At 39.8% G+C, this 14,398-nt stretch overlaps 5 protein-coding genes across 5 annotated transcripts; 4 read left to right on the top strand and 1 right to left on the bottom strand.

Annotated features, from left to right (window-relative positions):
• Positions 633 to 1,936, top strand: LOC18768378 (probably inactive leucine-rich repeat receptor-like protein kinase At5g48380). Its single transcript, XM_007200153.2, has one exon. The coding sequence runs from the start codon at positions 633 to 635 to the stop codon at positions 1,434 to 1,436; it is 804 nt and encodes a 267-aa protein (XP_007200215.2). The 3' UTR covers positions 1,437 to 1,936.
• Positions 3,803 to 4,940, top strand: LOC18766649 (probably inactive leucine-rich repeat receptor-like protein kinase At5g48380). Its single transcript, XM_007198967.2, has one exon. It carries the CDS (start codon positions 3,803 to 3,805, stop codon positions 4,595 to 4,597), a length of 795 nt encoding a protein of 264 aa, XP_007199029.2. The 3' UTR covers positions 4,598 to 4,940.
• LOC18768458 (probably inactive leucine-rich repeat receptor-like protein kinase At5g48380) lies at positions 5,822 to 7,040 on the top strand. Its single transcript, XM_007200357.2, has one exon. The coding sequence runs from the start codon at positions 5,957 to 5,959 to the stop codon at positions 6,632 to 6,634; it is 678 nt and encodes a 225-aa protein (XP_007200419.1). The 5' UTR covers positions 5,822 to 5,956; the 3' UTR covers positions 6,635 to 7,040.
• On the top strand, positions 10,584 to 12,101 carry LOC18766551 (probably inactive leucine-rich repeat receptor-like protein kinase At5g48380). Its single transcript, XM_020553674.1, has one exon. It carries the CDS (start codon positions 10,675 to 10,677, stop codon positions 11,512 to 11,514), a length of 840 nt encoding a protein of 279 aa, XP_020409263.1. The 5' UTR covers positions 10,584 to 10,674; the 3' UTR covers positions 11,515 to 12,101.
• Positions 12,215 to 14,125, bottom strand: LOC18766754 (UDP-glycosyltransferase 74E2). The gene is made up of 2 exons (XM_007199053.2): positions 13,343 to 14,125; positions 12,215 to 13,057 (listed from the first exon to the last, which is right to left on the bottom strand). The coding sequence occupies exons 1-2, from the start codon at positions 14,009 to 14,011 to the stop codon at positions 12,335 to 12,337; spliced, it is 1,392 nt and encodes a 463-aa protein (XP_007199115.1). The 5' UTR covers positions 14,012 to 14,125; the 3' UTR covers positions 12,215 to 12,334.

The following is a 14,398-nucleotide window of genomic DNA, read 5'->3' as shown; positions in this document are numbered from 1 at the left end:
CTCTCTCTCTCTCTGTTTTTTTTTTCCTGTCATATCTTTTGTCATCCTCGCTGCCTCCCATTATCTGCTTCTCTGCAATCGACGACACCATAGAATCTATCGTCTCTGTTCAAACTCTTGTTCTGCTAGGTCAACTCAGCACCATTTTTCAGAGAAAACCCTTTGCCTTTTCAGCTATTTTTGAAACAAACCTAACTTGATTAGAAAAAGTGAATAAAAGTTGAAAAGAGAGCAAAAGCATTGCCCAAGTGTTGTTACAGTGTGCTGCTCATGGCCACTTCTGAAAACGACTCAAAGATAAAAATAAAATAAAAAGGATAGAGGGCAGTCAAGCACTCTGAAGAGTATAGCAAGCAACCCACCCCCCAAGTCGTCCCTGAGCTTCAAATAACCCATAATGAGCTTCTCCTTCGCTCGCCTTCATCAAACCAATCAGATTCGGTTTACTAAAGAAGAAAACGACTGGAAACTTCTGCATAATTGCATTTCATTTACGTGTTGACTCAAAGTCTTTCATCTCTCTGTCGAAAGACTAAAGAGGGTCGTTTTCTCATTGCACTTTTACCTTTTTTCCAATTGCATTATGATATTCATCATTGCTTAAATAGGTACCAACTTTTAAGGCTATTTTGATGGCTTTCTTGATACCTGTGTTGTTGAGCAAACGAAATCTAGACATGTTTGTTAGCAGTGTCCTCTGGTTGTTGCTGCTTAGTTGTAGCTTCAGCTTTGGCGTTGAGAGCGATATCAACTGCTTGAAAAGTATAAAAGCATCACTTGAGGACACTTTAGGTTACTTAAACTCTTCATGGGATTTCAACAACAACACTGAAGGCTTCATCTGCAACTTTCTCGGGATCGAGTGTTGGCACCCTCACGAGAGCAAGGTTCTGAACATCAAGCTTTCGGAGTTGGGACTAAAAGGTCAGTTCCCTCGGGGCGTAGAAAATTGTACAAGCTTAACAGGTTTAGATCTTTCAGGCAACATGCTCAGTGGACCTCTTCCTCATGATATCGATAAAATTCTTACGTGGGTTACGTCTCTTGATCTCTCTTCCAACAGCTTCTCAGGGCTGATCCCCGCGACACTTTCCAATTGCAGCTATATGAATGTGCTCAAGCTTGATAACAACCAGTTCTCGGGTAACATTCCGGCAGAAGTTAACCAGCTAACTAGGCTTAAAACTTTTAGTGTGGCCAACAATCTTCTGTCGGGCCAAGTGCCACCATTCGGTGAGAATATTGCTTCAATTAGAAGGGACAGTTATGCCAACAATCCTGGACTTTGTGGATACCCCCTCAAGCCTTGCCCATCAATATCTCAAAAGAAGTCCTTGAATGTGGTTAGGGTGTTCAAGTCGAATGGTGTAACTATGGTGACAGCAGCTGGTTTTGGTATTGGTTTCGTTTTCTCTTTTTCTTTTTTTTTCTTTTAAGATGAGCTCCAACAGCCTCGTGTGTGCCTTATTTGGTCATGTACTCGAACACAGTTAAATAAGACACCCGCGGGATTGTCGTTGCAAATAATACATACAAAGTTGGATGAATTAGCATTATTTTTAGTCTAAAACACACACCAATGTAAGTATAAAATCAACAACAAAACTGAAATATTCTATGTTTAGATAACAGAATCATTAGTCATTTTAATTAGGGCTTGTCCAATATAGGTCCCCATATTTTCTATTTCCTAGACATATACCCATCACTCTATAAATTTATGTGTAAAACCCAATTTCAAATTTAAATGATCAGTAGGATATAAGAGGTCATAGTATTCTTATGTTTTTACATCGTTGCCACCAGACTTTATATTTTATTTTTAATTTATTTCAAGCATTTCATTAACTGCCTTAACATATAGGCCCTAAAATTGCAAACAAAAAAAAATAAAAAATAAAAAATAAAAAATCTGTAAATTACATATCCAATAATGCAGTCCCGATCTCTTGGACCACAGGAGTCCAAGAAATTTGTGGTCACTCACCGTTGGATTTAAATTCAACGGTTCACTCAATCTTGAATTCCTTTTAAGAAACTTTTTTGAACCATTAGATTAATATCCAACGGTGGGTGACCACAATATCTTGGACTCCTGTGGTCCAAGAGATCAGGACTGTCCAATAATGTACCTATGAAAAATATATAGGTATAAAAATATAGGTCTATTTTCTACTAAATTTTTTTTTTACAGAAAAATAGGTACACAATAATTTATAGAAAATATAGATACATAATAATCTATAAAAAATAATAGGTAGATTTTTACAGGAAAATAGGTACACAATAATTTATAGGAAATATAGATACACAATAATTTATAGAAAATATAGATACACAATAATTTATAATATAAAAAAATAGGTAGATTATTATCCACCAAAAAACTAGGTACAATAAATGAAATTCAAGTTCTAAAATAAGTAGATTATTATCGGGGAAAGATGGAACAAAATTTCAAAAAGGCAATAAGGAAAACTGCCTTTTTTGGTCAACACATTGTTGACTGTATTGATGAATTTTAATAATAAAGCGGATAATTAATTGCAGACAAAATTTTTAGAGGGAATCACCACAATAAATTGGAGAACTAAAAATTAAAACACCACCCCATTACACGTTGAAATATAAATAGGGGTATTTTGGCAATCAAAAAATTATAATAAATCAGAAATTGAGCTTAATAAGGTAACATAATGAGTTGGATCATAGTCATGGGTTTTTACTTATAAAAATTGGGTATTATTTATAGGAACAAAAAGTAAAGGATTGCAGGTAAAGTAAGTTGAATTTGAAAGGTGTAAATCAAATTTACTATTTTAATTAAACTTCCGTTGCATAATTACTCTACAAAGAAATAATCAGAAATAGTGAATAAGAACCAATTATTTTTAAATTTAATCACATTAATATACAAGTGTAATTAAGCCTTGTTTTTATTTCTCAGTGCTTAGCAAACTGCACATGCGTCACGCATCTTTCGAGCAAACATCTCCAGGGACCTCTTCCTGCCGACATCTGTCACACCATTCCGTACATCGCAAATCTTGACTTCTCAAACAACACCTTCTCGGGCCAAAATCCCAGACCGTCCCAACTCTGTGTGGCTCAATCTGCTCAAGCTTGATGACAATGCATTTAACTTGGGCTGCTTCCTAAGCTTAAGAAACTCAGTGTGGCCCACAATCTTCTGTCTGGGCCGGTCCCTTTGGAGCGCAGAGTTATGTGATCAATTTCGGACTCTGTGGGGGCCCACTGGAGCCGTGCAAGTCATCTTCAAGTCCGAGAATGATGTTGCTATTGTTAAATTTAGTGATAAACGAGGATATTATTGTTTTGCTATCTCACTCAATTACAGTAGTGGAAAAATTATCATATATCGTATATCGTGATTAGGTGGGATTAGCACCTGCTTCTCTCCTTCAAATGACCCCATTAATGAGCTTCTCCTTCTCTCACTTTCATCAAACCAATCGAATTTGTTTACCGAAAGAGAAAAAAAAAGACAGGAAATTTTTTTAAACGTATAATTCACTCTTGCGTAATTGCATGTCATTTACATGTTGAATGTCAAAGTCTTACATCTCTCTCTGTGGAAAGACTAAAGAGGGCCCTTTTCTCGTTGAACCTTTTTTTTTTTCTTCCAGTCGCAGTGTTGAAATTGAACCCCTTCTCTGGGTTCTTTGATCTCTAGTGTCATTAAAATGCTAGAGAATTTCTGGTTCATTTCAGTAATATATCTCTAGCTCTGAAATCATTTTTGCTTGAATAGGGTAACAACTTTTTAAAGCCATTTTATTTGATGGCTTTGTTAGGGCATGTGCTGCTGAGCAAACAACATCTAGACATTTATATTGGCAGTGTCCTCTTGTTGTTGCTGCTTAGTAATTGTAGCTTCAGCTTTGGTGTTGAGAGCGACATCAACTGCTTGAAAAGTATAAAAGCATCACTTGAGGACACTTTGGGGTACATAAACTCTTCATGGGATTTCAGCAACAACACTGATGGCTTCATCTGCAACTTTCTTGGAATCGAGTGTTGGCACCCTCAAGAGAGCAAGGTTCTGAACATCAAGCTTTCGGACTTGGGACTAAAAGGTCAGTTCCCTCGGGGCGTAGAAAATTGTACAAGCTTAACAGGTTTAGATCTTTCAAGCAACATGCTCAGTGGACATCTTCCTAATGATATCGATGAAGTTCTTTTGTTTGTTACGTCTCTTGATCTCTCTTCCAACAGCTTCTCAGGGCTGATCCCCGCGACACTTTCCAATTGCAGCTATATGAATGTGCTCAAGCTTGATAACAACCAGTTCTCGGGTAACATTCCGGCAGAAGTTAACCAGCTAACTAGGCTTAAAACTTTTAGTGTGGCCAACAATGCTCTGTCTGGCGAAGTCCCATCATTCAATACTACATCAATTACAGCGGACAGTTATGCAAACAATCCCGGACTCTGTGGCCACCCGCTCAAGTCTTGCCAAAAGAAGTCCAAGAGTGTGGTTAGGGTTTTCATGTCCAATGACGGAAATATTATGGTGGCAGCAGCTGGTTTTGTTATTGGTTTTGTTTTCTCTTTTTATTTTTTTATTTTAAGATGAATTCCACCAGCTTGGTACTCTAACTCTGACGTCATGAAATCCCCTAGAGGTTTATAGATGAAGTGTATTAAATGGTGGTTTATATATTTATAAATGTCATCATAAAAATTAATTAAGTTCTTAACAAATTGCCGTTGCGAATAATTAATACATACAAGGTATTTTTTTTCTTCTTTTTGTCGAAATATATTTCGAGGAAAATCCCAGACCTTTCCAGCTGTGTGTGGCTCAGTATGCTCAAGCTTGATAACAATGAGTTTTCTGGTCACATCACATTCCTCCACTGCTTGGGCTGCTTCCTAGGCTTGAGATATTCAGTGTGGCCCAAATCTTCTGTCTGGGCCGGTCCCACAGTTAGTCTTTGGTGCTGATTCAATTGGAGCCTTGCAAGTCAACTTCTTCAGGTCCAGGAATGGTGTTGTTATTGTGGCAGCAGCTGGTTTTGGTGTTGGTTTTGCCCTTTATTTTGAGATAAACTCCAATAGCTCAATAGCTCAATGTGTGTGTATATATATATATATATATATTATTTATTCAAATGTTCTTTAAATTTATACCTGTTTTACATTTTGGTCTCTTAATTAAATTATTTGTTTAAATGTTCCATCAACTTTATAATATCACTTAACCATACATAATCAAGTTTTTCAATAGAAAATATAAGCAGATATACCCAAGCTTTTGACAAAAGGGGTAGCCTCCAAACAGATGAGGCTCACCTCCTCCTTCCCTCACTTTCATAAACCCTCCAAAGGGAGGCAGGCTTTTTTAATGCATGTGTTGACCGTGGTGGGAGTCTTTTAATTAGTTTGTGTAGTTGCGCTGCGCCCTTTAATTTCTTATGGTAGCGCACCCCTTATGCTTAATTGAGTTTCTTTTTCTTCTTCATTTATAATTGTCGATTTTTTAGTAGTTTGAGTTGTATTTTATCCTCTCTTTTTTTCCATGTTTGAGCGAGTAAAATTCTAAGATGAGACTGAGTCATCTCATGAAGGTCGGCAAAGAAGAAAAGAAAAGGAAATAGAGGGCAGACGAACACTGTGGGTAGTCAATGGTCAACAGTCCAAGTCGTCCCTAAGCTTTCGACGAAAGGAGCGGCCTCCAAATGGCCTTCAAACAGAGCCAGGATATACCATTGGACCACTCTTGATTTTTAATGCATATGCTGACCGCGTGGGAGCCTTTTCATTAATTTGTGCCGTTGATTGTTCAAACCCTTATCAGGGTTCTTTCATGTCCAGTGGTTATAAAAAGCCAGGGAATTTCAGGTCTTCACTACTATCTTTAGCTCTGATCTTTGGCTTCATGAACTAAATAGAACTTTTTTTTTATTTTCTTTTAGCCCATTATCCCATTTTGATGGCTTTCTTGATGCATATGTTGTTGAGAAAACAAGATGCTGGCATTTTTATTGGCAGTGTCCTCTGGTTGCTGCTTAGTTGTGGTTTCAGCTTTGGTGTTGAGAGTGATATCAACTGCTTGAAAAGTATAAAAGCATCACTTGAGGACACTTTGGGGTACTTAAACTCTTGGGATTTCAACAACAACACTGAAGGCTTCATCTGCAACTTTCTTGGGGTCGAGTGTTGGCACCCTCACGAGAGTAGAGTTTTAAACATCAAGCTTTCGGATTTGGGACTGAAGGGCTCGTTTCCTCAAGGCGTAGCAAATTGCACAAGCCTAACAGGGTTAGATCTTTCAAGCAACCAGCTCAATGGACCTCTTCCTACTGATATCGATAAAATCATTACGTTCATTACGTCCCTTGATCTCTCATCTAACAGCTTCACAGGGCAAATCCCAATGAAGCTTTCCAATTGCAGCTATCTGAATGTGCTTAAGCTTGACAACAACAAGTTCTCGGGTATCATTCCTCCAGAGCTTGGCCAGCTTACTAGGATTAAAACATTTAGTGTGGCCAACAATCAGCTGTCTGGCCCAGTCCCAAACTTTAATAATACATCAATTGGACCTGAAAGCTATGCAAACAACACCGGACTCTGTGGAGGCCCTTTGAAGCATTGCCCGCCGGTTTAAGGTTTTGAACTTAAAAAAATGTAGTTATAGCAGCAGCAGCTGGTTTTGGTTTTCCTTTTCCTTTTTGTTTTTTCCTTCCGAGAGCTCCTAGTGTGCGTTATTTGGTGGTGTTCGCAAGATGTACAAGTTGAACTCAGCCTAGCCAGTAACAGTTGTGCTCTTGTTTTCTGCTTTTCTGAACTCATTTTACCTGTCTTAAATTATATTTAGTCCTTCTTTCGAGTTGACTGATTCACTAATTGTACGCTTGAAAATCCTCGTGTATAAATTCCGCTTGCATTTTTTTTGTTTTTGTTAGAAGTTAATGCTCATTTGAGTCATTTGTATTTAGAAAAATCTAGAGAAATGTAGAGAACTCGAGAGATGTACACCAACTTTGACAAAGTCGGCAAGCTCAAGCTTTCGAGACATAATTGTTGTAGGCATTCTAGGAAAATTCTAAAAAAATCTTGTAAAGTAGTGGCTGGGAGAAGACGCTCAAGCTTTCAAGACATATCTGCAATTTTGATTTTTTTTTTTTCCCCTCCAATCGCAGTCGTCGATTGAAATAGAAATAACCCCTTCTCTGGGTTCTTTAATCTCTATTGTCATTAAAATGCTACAGGATTTCTGGGTTCATTTCAGTAATATATCTCTAGCTCTGAAATCATTCTTTTGACAAAAGGGGTAGCCTCCAAACAGATGAGGCTCACCTCCTCCTTCCCTCACTTTCATAAACCCTCCAAAGGGAGGCAGGCTTTTTTAATGCATGTGCTGACCGTGGTGAGAGTCTTTTAATTAGTTTGTGTAGTTGCGCTGCGCCCTTTAATTTCTTATGGTGGCGCACCCCTTATGCTTAATTGAGTTTCTTTTTCTTCTTCATTTATAATTGTCGATTTTTTAGTAGTTTGAGTTGTATTTTATCCTCTCTTTTTTTCCGTGTTTGAGCGAGTAAAATTCTAAGATGAGACTGAGTCATCTCATGAAGGTCGGCAAAGAAGAAAAGAAAAGGACATAGAGGGCAGACGAACACTGTGGGTAGTCAATGGTCAACAGTCCAAGTCGTCCCTAAGCTTTCGACGAAAGGAGTGGCCTCCAAATAGCCTTCAAACAGAGCCAGGATATACCATTGGACGTATAGACCACTCTTGATTTTTAATGCATATGCTGACCGCGTGGGAGCCTTTTCATTAATTTGTGCCGTTGATTGTTCAAACCCTTATCAGGGTTCTTTCATGTCCAGTGGTTATAAAAAGCCAGGGAATTTCAGGTCTTCATGACAGGACCCGTCCCAGAATTTCCCGAAGACCGAGGCGGACTCCGTCTTGATCCCGACATCATCCCGATGCCGGACCCACCTATTAAATAATCGAGACTTTCTACCAAAAATTTGGCAGAGTCCCCCCTGCAATTTAAGCAATCCCAACAAAATTTATTCAACCTGCAACACACAGTAATACTAATCCCAACCAGCAGCATGCTTTCATACATACATAAGTCATACTAGAGTGGCCTCCGGCCTCACAAGTAAAATCTACTATGGCAATACAGAGCATCTACTGAATTTAGATTACAAGAACAGTTGAGTAGAAGAATTTACATAGTTCCTAATTAGAAAGATGCACCGATTCCGCTTCGTACACCACTTGCACTTCCAAGAGCAACTACTGGCTGGGGGGCGCAAAACAGAAAACATGTGAGTGGACAAAAACCAGGTTTGCAGTTAAAAACAACATAGTAACCCCACCATGTAAAAATAATGCTCCAGTCATGCAGGTTCACAATTCAATAAGAAATTACTCAAAACATGCTTCAGTAAAACTCATCTAAAAACATCAGTTATCTCTTTCAAAAAGAATCCCATTCTCTCAAACTCACCACTGCTGTCAACTATTAAACAAACTCCAATTCCTTTCACACTCAACTATACATATTCAATAAATAAACATATAAATATATATATATATATATAACTATAAATAGCTATACGATATACTCATCACACCACCTAGGTACCGGGGAAAACAATCCAACTGGGGGATCGTTTGACTAGTCCGCAGGATTTCCAGGTGCTATCCTGCGTCTAGGGATGAGCGGTCCAACCGGGGGACGAAACTCCAAAGCTCCCACACCGGAACATCCAACGCCATGTGTAGCTCTCAAACTATATCCTACGCGCGCAGACTGGATCATCACACACCGGAACATCCAACGCCATGGTGATGACCCTAAACTCTATACACAGTCTTTCCGTACGCCGGAACATCCAACGCCGCATACGGAAAGTGTCTCACCCGCCGGAACATCCAACGCCGCGAGTGAGACTAGTAACTGGGGAAGGTACTTACGTAGTGTAATCCCACAACTCCTCTCTAATCACATACTTCCATATCACCCTCCAACAACCCAAATGTCTCATCTACGAAGAATATATATCAAAATATACCTCCCCACAATCCATATATAAAATACACTCTCAAAACCCAAAAATGCCAATCTCACAATATATTACCAATTGCTATACACCCAACAGAATTTATCCATGCATAAAATATATAAAAATCCAGGAGCCATTAAAACATTATGCAAAATCTTTCATTAATTAAAACCAGGCATATGATTAAAACAAAGTCCACTCACAAGTATTCCCTCGCTGCCTGACCACGTGAAGGTCCTGCTTGCTGCGTGCGTGCAGTCGAAATACCTATTTCGAAATACGAACCGTTAATTAATATAAAAACCACGTCTAAGCGGAAATTACAAATTAAATGCTTAACTCCCCAAATCCCCATACGTGCACGTCGAAGATGGTACCCTAAGGTCCGATTACAGGTTTAGGAAGCGTTCACGATTTTACGGTTATCGCTAACCCGCAAACTTTGCATTTTTGAATCGGAACATCCGGGGCTCCGATTCAGAATTCGTGAAGTCCCATACGGTCCTAGGAATACCTAGAACAACACATTTTAAATTGGGAAAGATCTAACGGTCGGAACCTATCGAACCCGGATAACGCATAATATGCGAAAATCCGTTCGATAGCCAAACGACATCCGAATCGAGATCTGCGAATTCCTATGCGCTCGTGACAACCTAAGGATCTCATCGGGTCAATTTACATCCTCACCAGACTCGCCCACGCGCCGCCACACGCGCCGGCAGCGCGTGGGTGTGCAGAGTAATTCCGGTGACGGAAAAACTCCACACCCGAGCTCACCCTTCCTACCCTAGCTTCTACTCGAGGTCAGGATCACTTCATTCAACTACGAGAAGCTCCAATTCGGCCGGCAACTGGCCGGAATTTCATTTTGAAATTCGGCCCAAAACCTAGATTTCTAATCGGTTTTCTAGACTCAAAATCAATGAAAACCTATACCATCATCAGCTAGAACTCGAAAATTGGATGAGAAACCATACCTCACCCGTCTGAAATAGTGCTCGGAGGAGAGAGAACGATCGACTGGAAGCTCAGACAAGGATCGGCCTGAAATCTGTATTTTCCGGCGACGAGGCGGCGGCTGACGGCTGGAGATGGATCGGGGGACGTCGGCGAGGTCTGGCCGGTCGTTTTGGGTCCGGTCTCGGGGCTGGCCGTGGCCTGTGGCGGCGGCTCTGCGTGAATTGCAGATCGGAGGAGGAAGAAGAGGTCGACGCGGGAGAGAGAGAATCGGGAGGAAGAGAGAGAAAGTGAGGTAAAACTGGAAAAATCTGATTTTTACCCTAACCCTTTTCGAAATATTTACAAGTTTGCCACTGACACTATTTTTCCCGTAACTTTTTCGTTACAACCCCGATTCAAGCCTACCGCATGTCTACGATTTCGTCTCGGTACCAACTACCCAGAAATGCCACTCGTGGTCCCAAAATCCTTCCGAAGAAGAAAGTGACCAATTTACCCCTATCCCAAGGGTAATTTCGTAATTTTATAAAAATCGATTAAAAAAATCATTTAATTTGGAGTCGGGGTGTTACACTTCACTACTATCTTTAGCTCTGATCTTTGGCTTCATGAACTAAATAGAACTTTTTTTTATTTTCTTTTAGCCCATTATCCCATTTTGATGGCTTTCTTGATGCATATGTTGTTGAGAAAACAAGATGCTGGCATTTTCATTGGCAGTGTCCTCTGGTTGCTGCTTAGTTGTGGTTTCAGCTTTGGTGTTGAGAGTGATATCAACTGCTTGAAAAGTATAAAAGCATCACTTGAGGACACTTTGGGGTACTTAAACTCTTCATGGGATTTCAACAACAACACCGAAGGCTTCATCTGCAACTTTCTTGGGGTCGAGTGTTGGCACCCTCACGAGAGTAAAGTTTTAAACCTCAAGCTTTCGGATTTGGGACTGAAGGGCTCGTTTCCTCAAGGCGTAGCAAATTGCACAAGCCTAACAGGGTTAGATCTTTCAAGCAACCAGCTCAATGGACCTCTTCCTACTGACATCGATGAAATCATTATGTTCATTACGTCCCTTGATCTCTCATCTAACAGCTTCACAGGGCAAATCCCAATGAAGCTTTCGAATTGCGGCTCTCTGAATGTGCTTAAGCTTGACAACAACAAGTTCTCGGGTACCATTCCTCCAGAATTTGGCCAGCTTAGGAGGATTAAAGCATTTAGTGTGGCCAACAATCAACTGTCTGGCCCAGTCCCAAACTTTAATACTACATATATTACAGCGGACTCTTTCGCAAACAATCCTGGACTTTGTGGGAAGCCTCTGGAGGTGTGCCGGTCAGCTGCAAAGAAGTCTAGCATTGTTAAGGTTTTGAACTCATACAATGTAGCTATAGCAGCAGCAGCTGGTTTTGGTTTTGGTTTTCCTTTTTCTTTTTGTTTTTTCCTTCCAAGGGCTCCTAGTGTCCGTTATTTGGTGGTGTTCGCGCGAAGATTTAAAAGTTGAACTCAGCCCTAGCCAGTAACAGTTGTGCTCTTGTTTTCTGCTTTTCTGAACTCATTTACCTGTCTTAAATTATATGTAGTGCTTCTTTCAAGTTGACTGATTCACTAATTGTACGCTTGAAAATCCTCGTGTATAAATTGCGCTTGCATTTTTTTTTTTTTGGTTAGAAGTTAATGCTCATTTGAGTCATTTGTATTTAGAAAAATCTAGAGAAATGTAGGGAACTCGAGAGATGTACACCAACTTTGACAAAGTAGGCAAGCTCAAGGTTTCAAGACATAATTGTTGTAGGCAATCTTGGAAAATCCTAAATAAATCTTGTAAACTAGTGGCTTGGAAAATCCTAAATAAATAAATCTTGACGTGAGTTAACCTAACAAATCAAGAAGATTTATTTTCTTTTTTCATATAGTTGACAGTCCTTGTATAATTAGGAGATATTCTCTTATCTAATTCCCGTATCTATTTCCTTATAAAGCATTGCACGCAAACTCCTATATATACATTCTTACGAAAAAGAATACAATTAACCTAAAGTATTCAAACCATATTCATATTTTAGCAGCCAAGTCAGGTGGGACTTGGATAATGGCGGCGTCTATAAATAAGTGTTTTGTTTGTATAATTTAAAGTATATTATGTATAATTTTTTTAATGGTGAAGACACGAAAATTATTTTAATATTGAAGAAACGAATTTCTGATTTTTAAAAATTATTAGTCAAGGAAATTATTAATCGGTCCCTAATAACATTTTCCACAAGAGGACTTGTACAAGGAATTTTTTTTCAGAAATACACCACAGCTTTGCCTAGCTAGTTCTAATTCTGAACCAGTTTTGCAATGAACCCATCAATGTTTTTATCAGAACTTCCACCTTCATCCACTGCACTCTTGGCCAATGCTTTCCACTTCAAAGCGTTCTTTCGAATCTCCTTCCCTCTCTCCCCCTCCAATATTTCTCTCACACAATGTGCAATTTCTTCTCCTCTCACTATCCCTTTCTCATCAGCTTGAGCTTTAAGCCCTACTTTCCACACATCCATGATGAACTTGGCATTGGTGCCCTGGTCAACCCACTGTGGAACTGCCACCATTGGAACTCCTAAACTCAAGGCCTCCAAAGTAGAGTTCCAACCACAATGTGTGACGAAGCATCCTACAGCCTCATGTGCCAACACTTCCAATTGAGGGCACCATGAAACCACCAAACCCTTTTCAGACGTCTCCTCTGCAAACCCTTTTGGCAGCTTAGCTGATTCTGATGCCCTCACCACCCACAAGAAATAGCATTTGCTTCTCCTCAAACCGAAACAAAGTTCCTCCATTTTCTCTTCTCCGAGTTTTGCCACACTGCCGAATGACACATATGCTACAGACCCTTTTGGCTTTGCATTTAACCATTTCATGCAGGCATCACTGTTTGGATTTAGGAGGCTGAGACCATATTCCTTGTCTTCTTCATGACGCTTATCCAGGTACATGGATGGTATGGTTGGTCCAATCGTCCTCAATGGCCAAAATTTTGCCATCCAATCCACCGCCTATGCATAAAAGGGAAGTGCTATCTTAAAAATTTAAGGTAAAAGTCATTAAATTTTGGAGACTTCAAATACATAATTCCTAGGACGGATAATTAATTTAGTGACTCTAGCAGTATTGTTGACTCGTCTCCCTATCAAGGAATGAATTCATTCATATAGTAACAAAATATATGCAACTCAAAAGAAATATAGACATGAAAATAAAATAGAACATTTGATAGGGGTAAGGGTACCCTCCCTGGGCATGCACTGGCTAATAAAACTTATGCCATGAATTTTGATTACCTCTTGTTCCAGCTCATAAAATGTGCTGTAGAAGACCCAATCAGCTTTGTCAAGATTAGAGAACTGCTCCATAGACAGTTTAAAGAAAGCAGGGTAAGATTCAGGAGCATGGACGAAAGATGGGGTGTCTGAAGGTTGAAGAGTTGGCAATCCAGGCAGCAAAATCTCAGAGTCAGGATTGAGAGGAAGTTTGAGCAGCCCATTATGGACAAGAGAGTATATGTTGGTAACAGCACAAGATACAGTGAAGAAAGGGGCCCCAGCAATCCCAACCCTTTTGGCCACATCAAGAGCCCAAGGCAAAATTTGATCATAAACTAAACAATCAGCAGGGTGGCCTGAGGCAGAGAGCTTGTCAATGAGCTCAGCCAAAGTCTGTGAGCCGATTTCCCGAAAACGGTCCCAGTAGGCCTGGATGCTCTCTGCTTGGGAACTCCCACCTTCTCCATCAAACCCATCAGAAATGGTCTCCAATGCAATGGAAGAAAATGATGATGGTGATTTTCCACCTCCATCTCCATGCATGGCCTTGTGAACAGAGCGGGTAGTGACCAATGTAACTTTGACTCCTTTGTGCTGTAAACGCTTGGAGAATTGGAGCATGGGATTAATGTGGCCTTGGATTGGATAGAACAAAACCAGGCAGTGAGCTTTTTCTTTCTTCTCCATTTTGTTGTGCAGAAGCCAACCACATTTGCAAGATTAGTAGAGGCTGCTGTCCCCAATCAAAAACCTTGGTATATGCCAAAATTGGAGTCCATTTGTGTGGGTTTTAAATTTCTCGCGTGGGCCACTTGTTTTAGTGGCTTAGAGCATCTCCAACCAAGGGATGGTATGCCAAATAAGTAATTATCTTTTTTAAGTCAACAAAATAAGTAACTATCTGAACGTGCTTAAGCTTGACTAGCAATCTTCCTGAACTTGTGGTGAAACAAAGTATGATAGCACAATTGCATGTATTATGAAGAAAACAAAATTGCATGTATTATATTCGAAGTTGATCTTAACTTAAGGCCTTGTATCTAATGAGGACATGAGGGTGTTCCTTAACATGAA

The sequence above is a fragment of the Prunus persica genome, chromosome G8 (assembly GCF_000346465.2).
Source record: "Prunus persica cultivar Lovell chromosome G8, Prunus_persica_NCBIv2, whole genome shotgun sequence".
In the NCBI taxonomy this organism is placed as follows: domain Eukaryota; kingdom Viridiplantae; phylum Streptophyta; class Magnoliopsida; order Rosales; family Rosaceae; genus Prunus; species Prunus persica.
The sequence above is the reverse complement of the archived record's forward strand: the minus strand, read 5'-3'. Positions and strand labels throughout refer to the sequence as shown.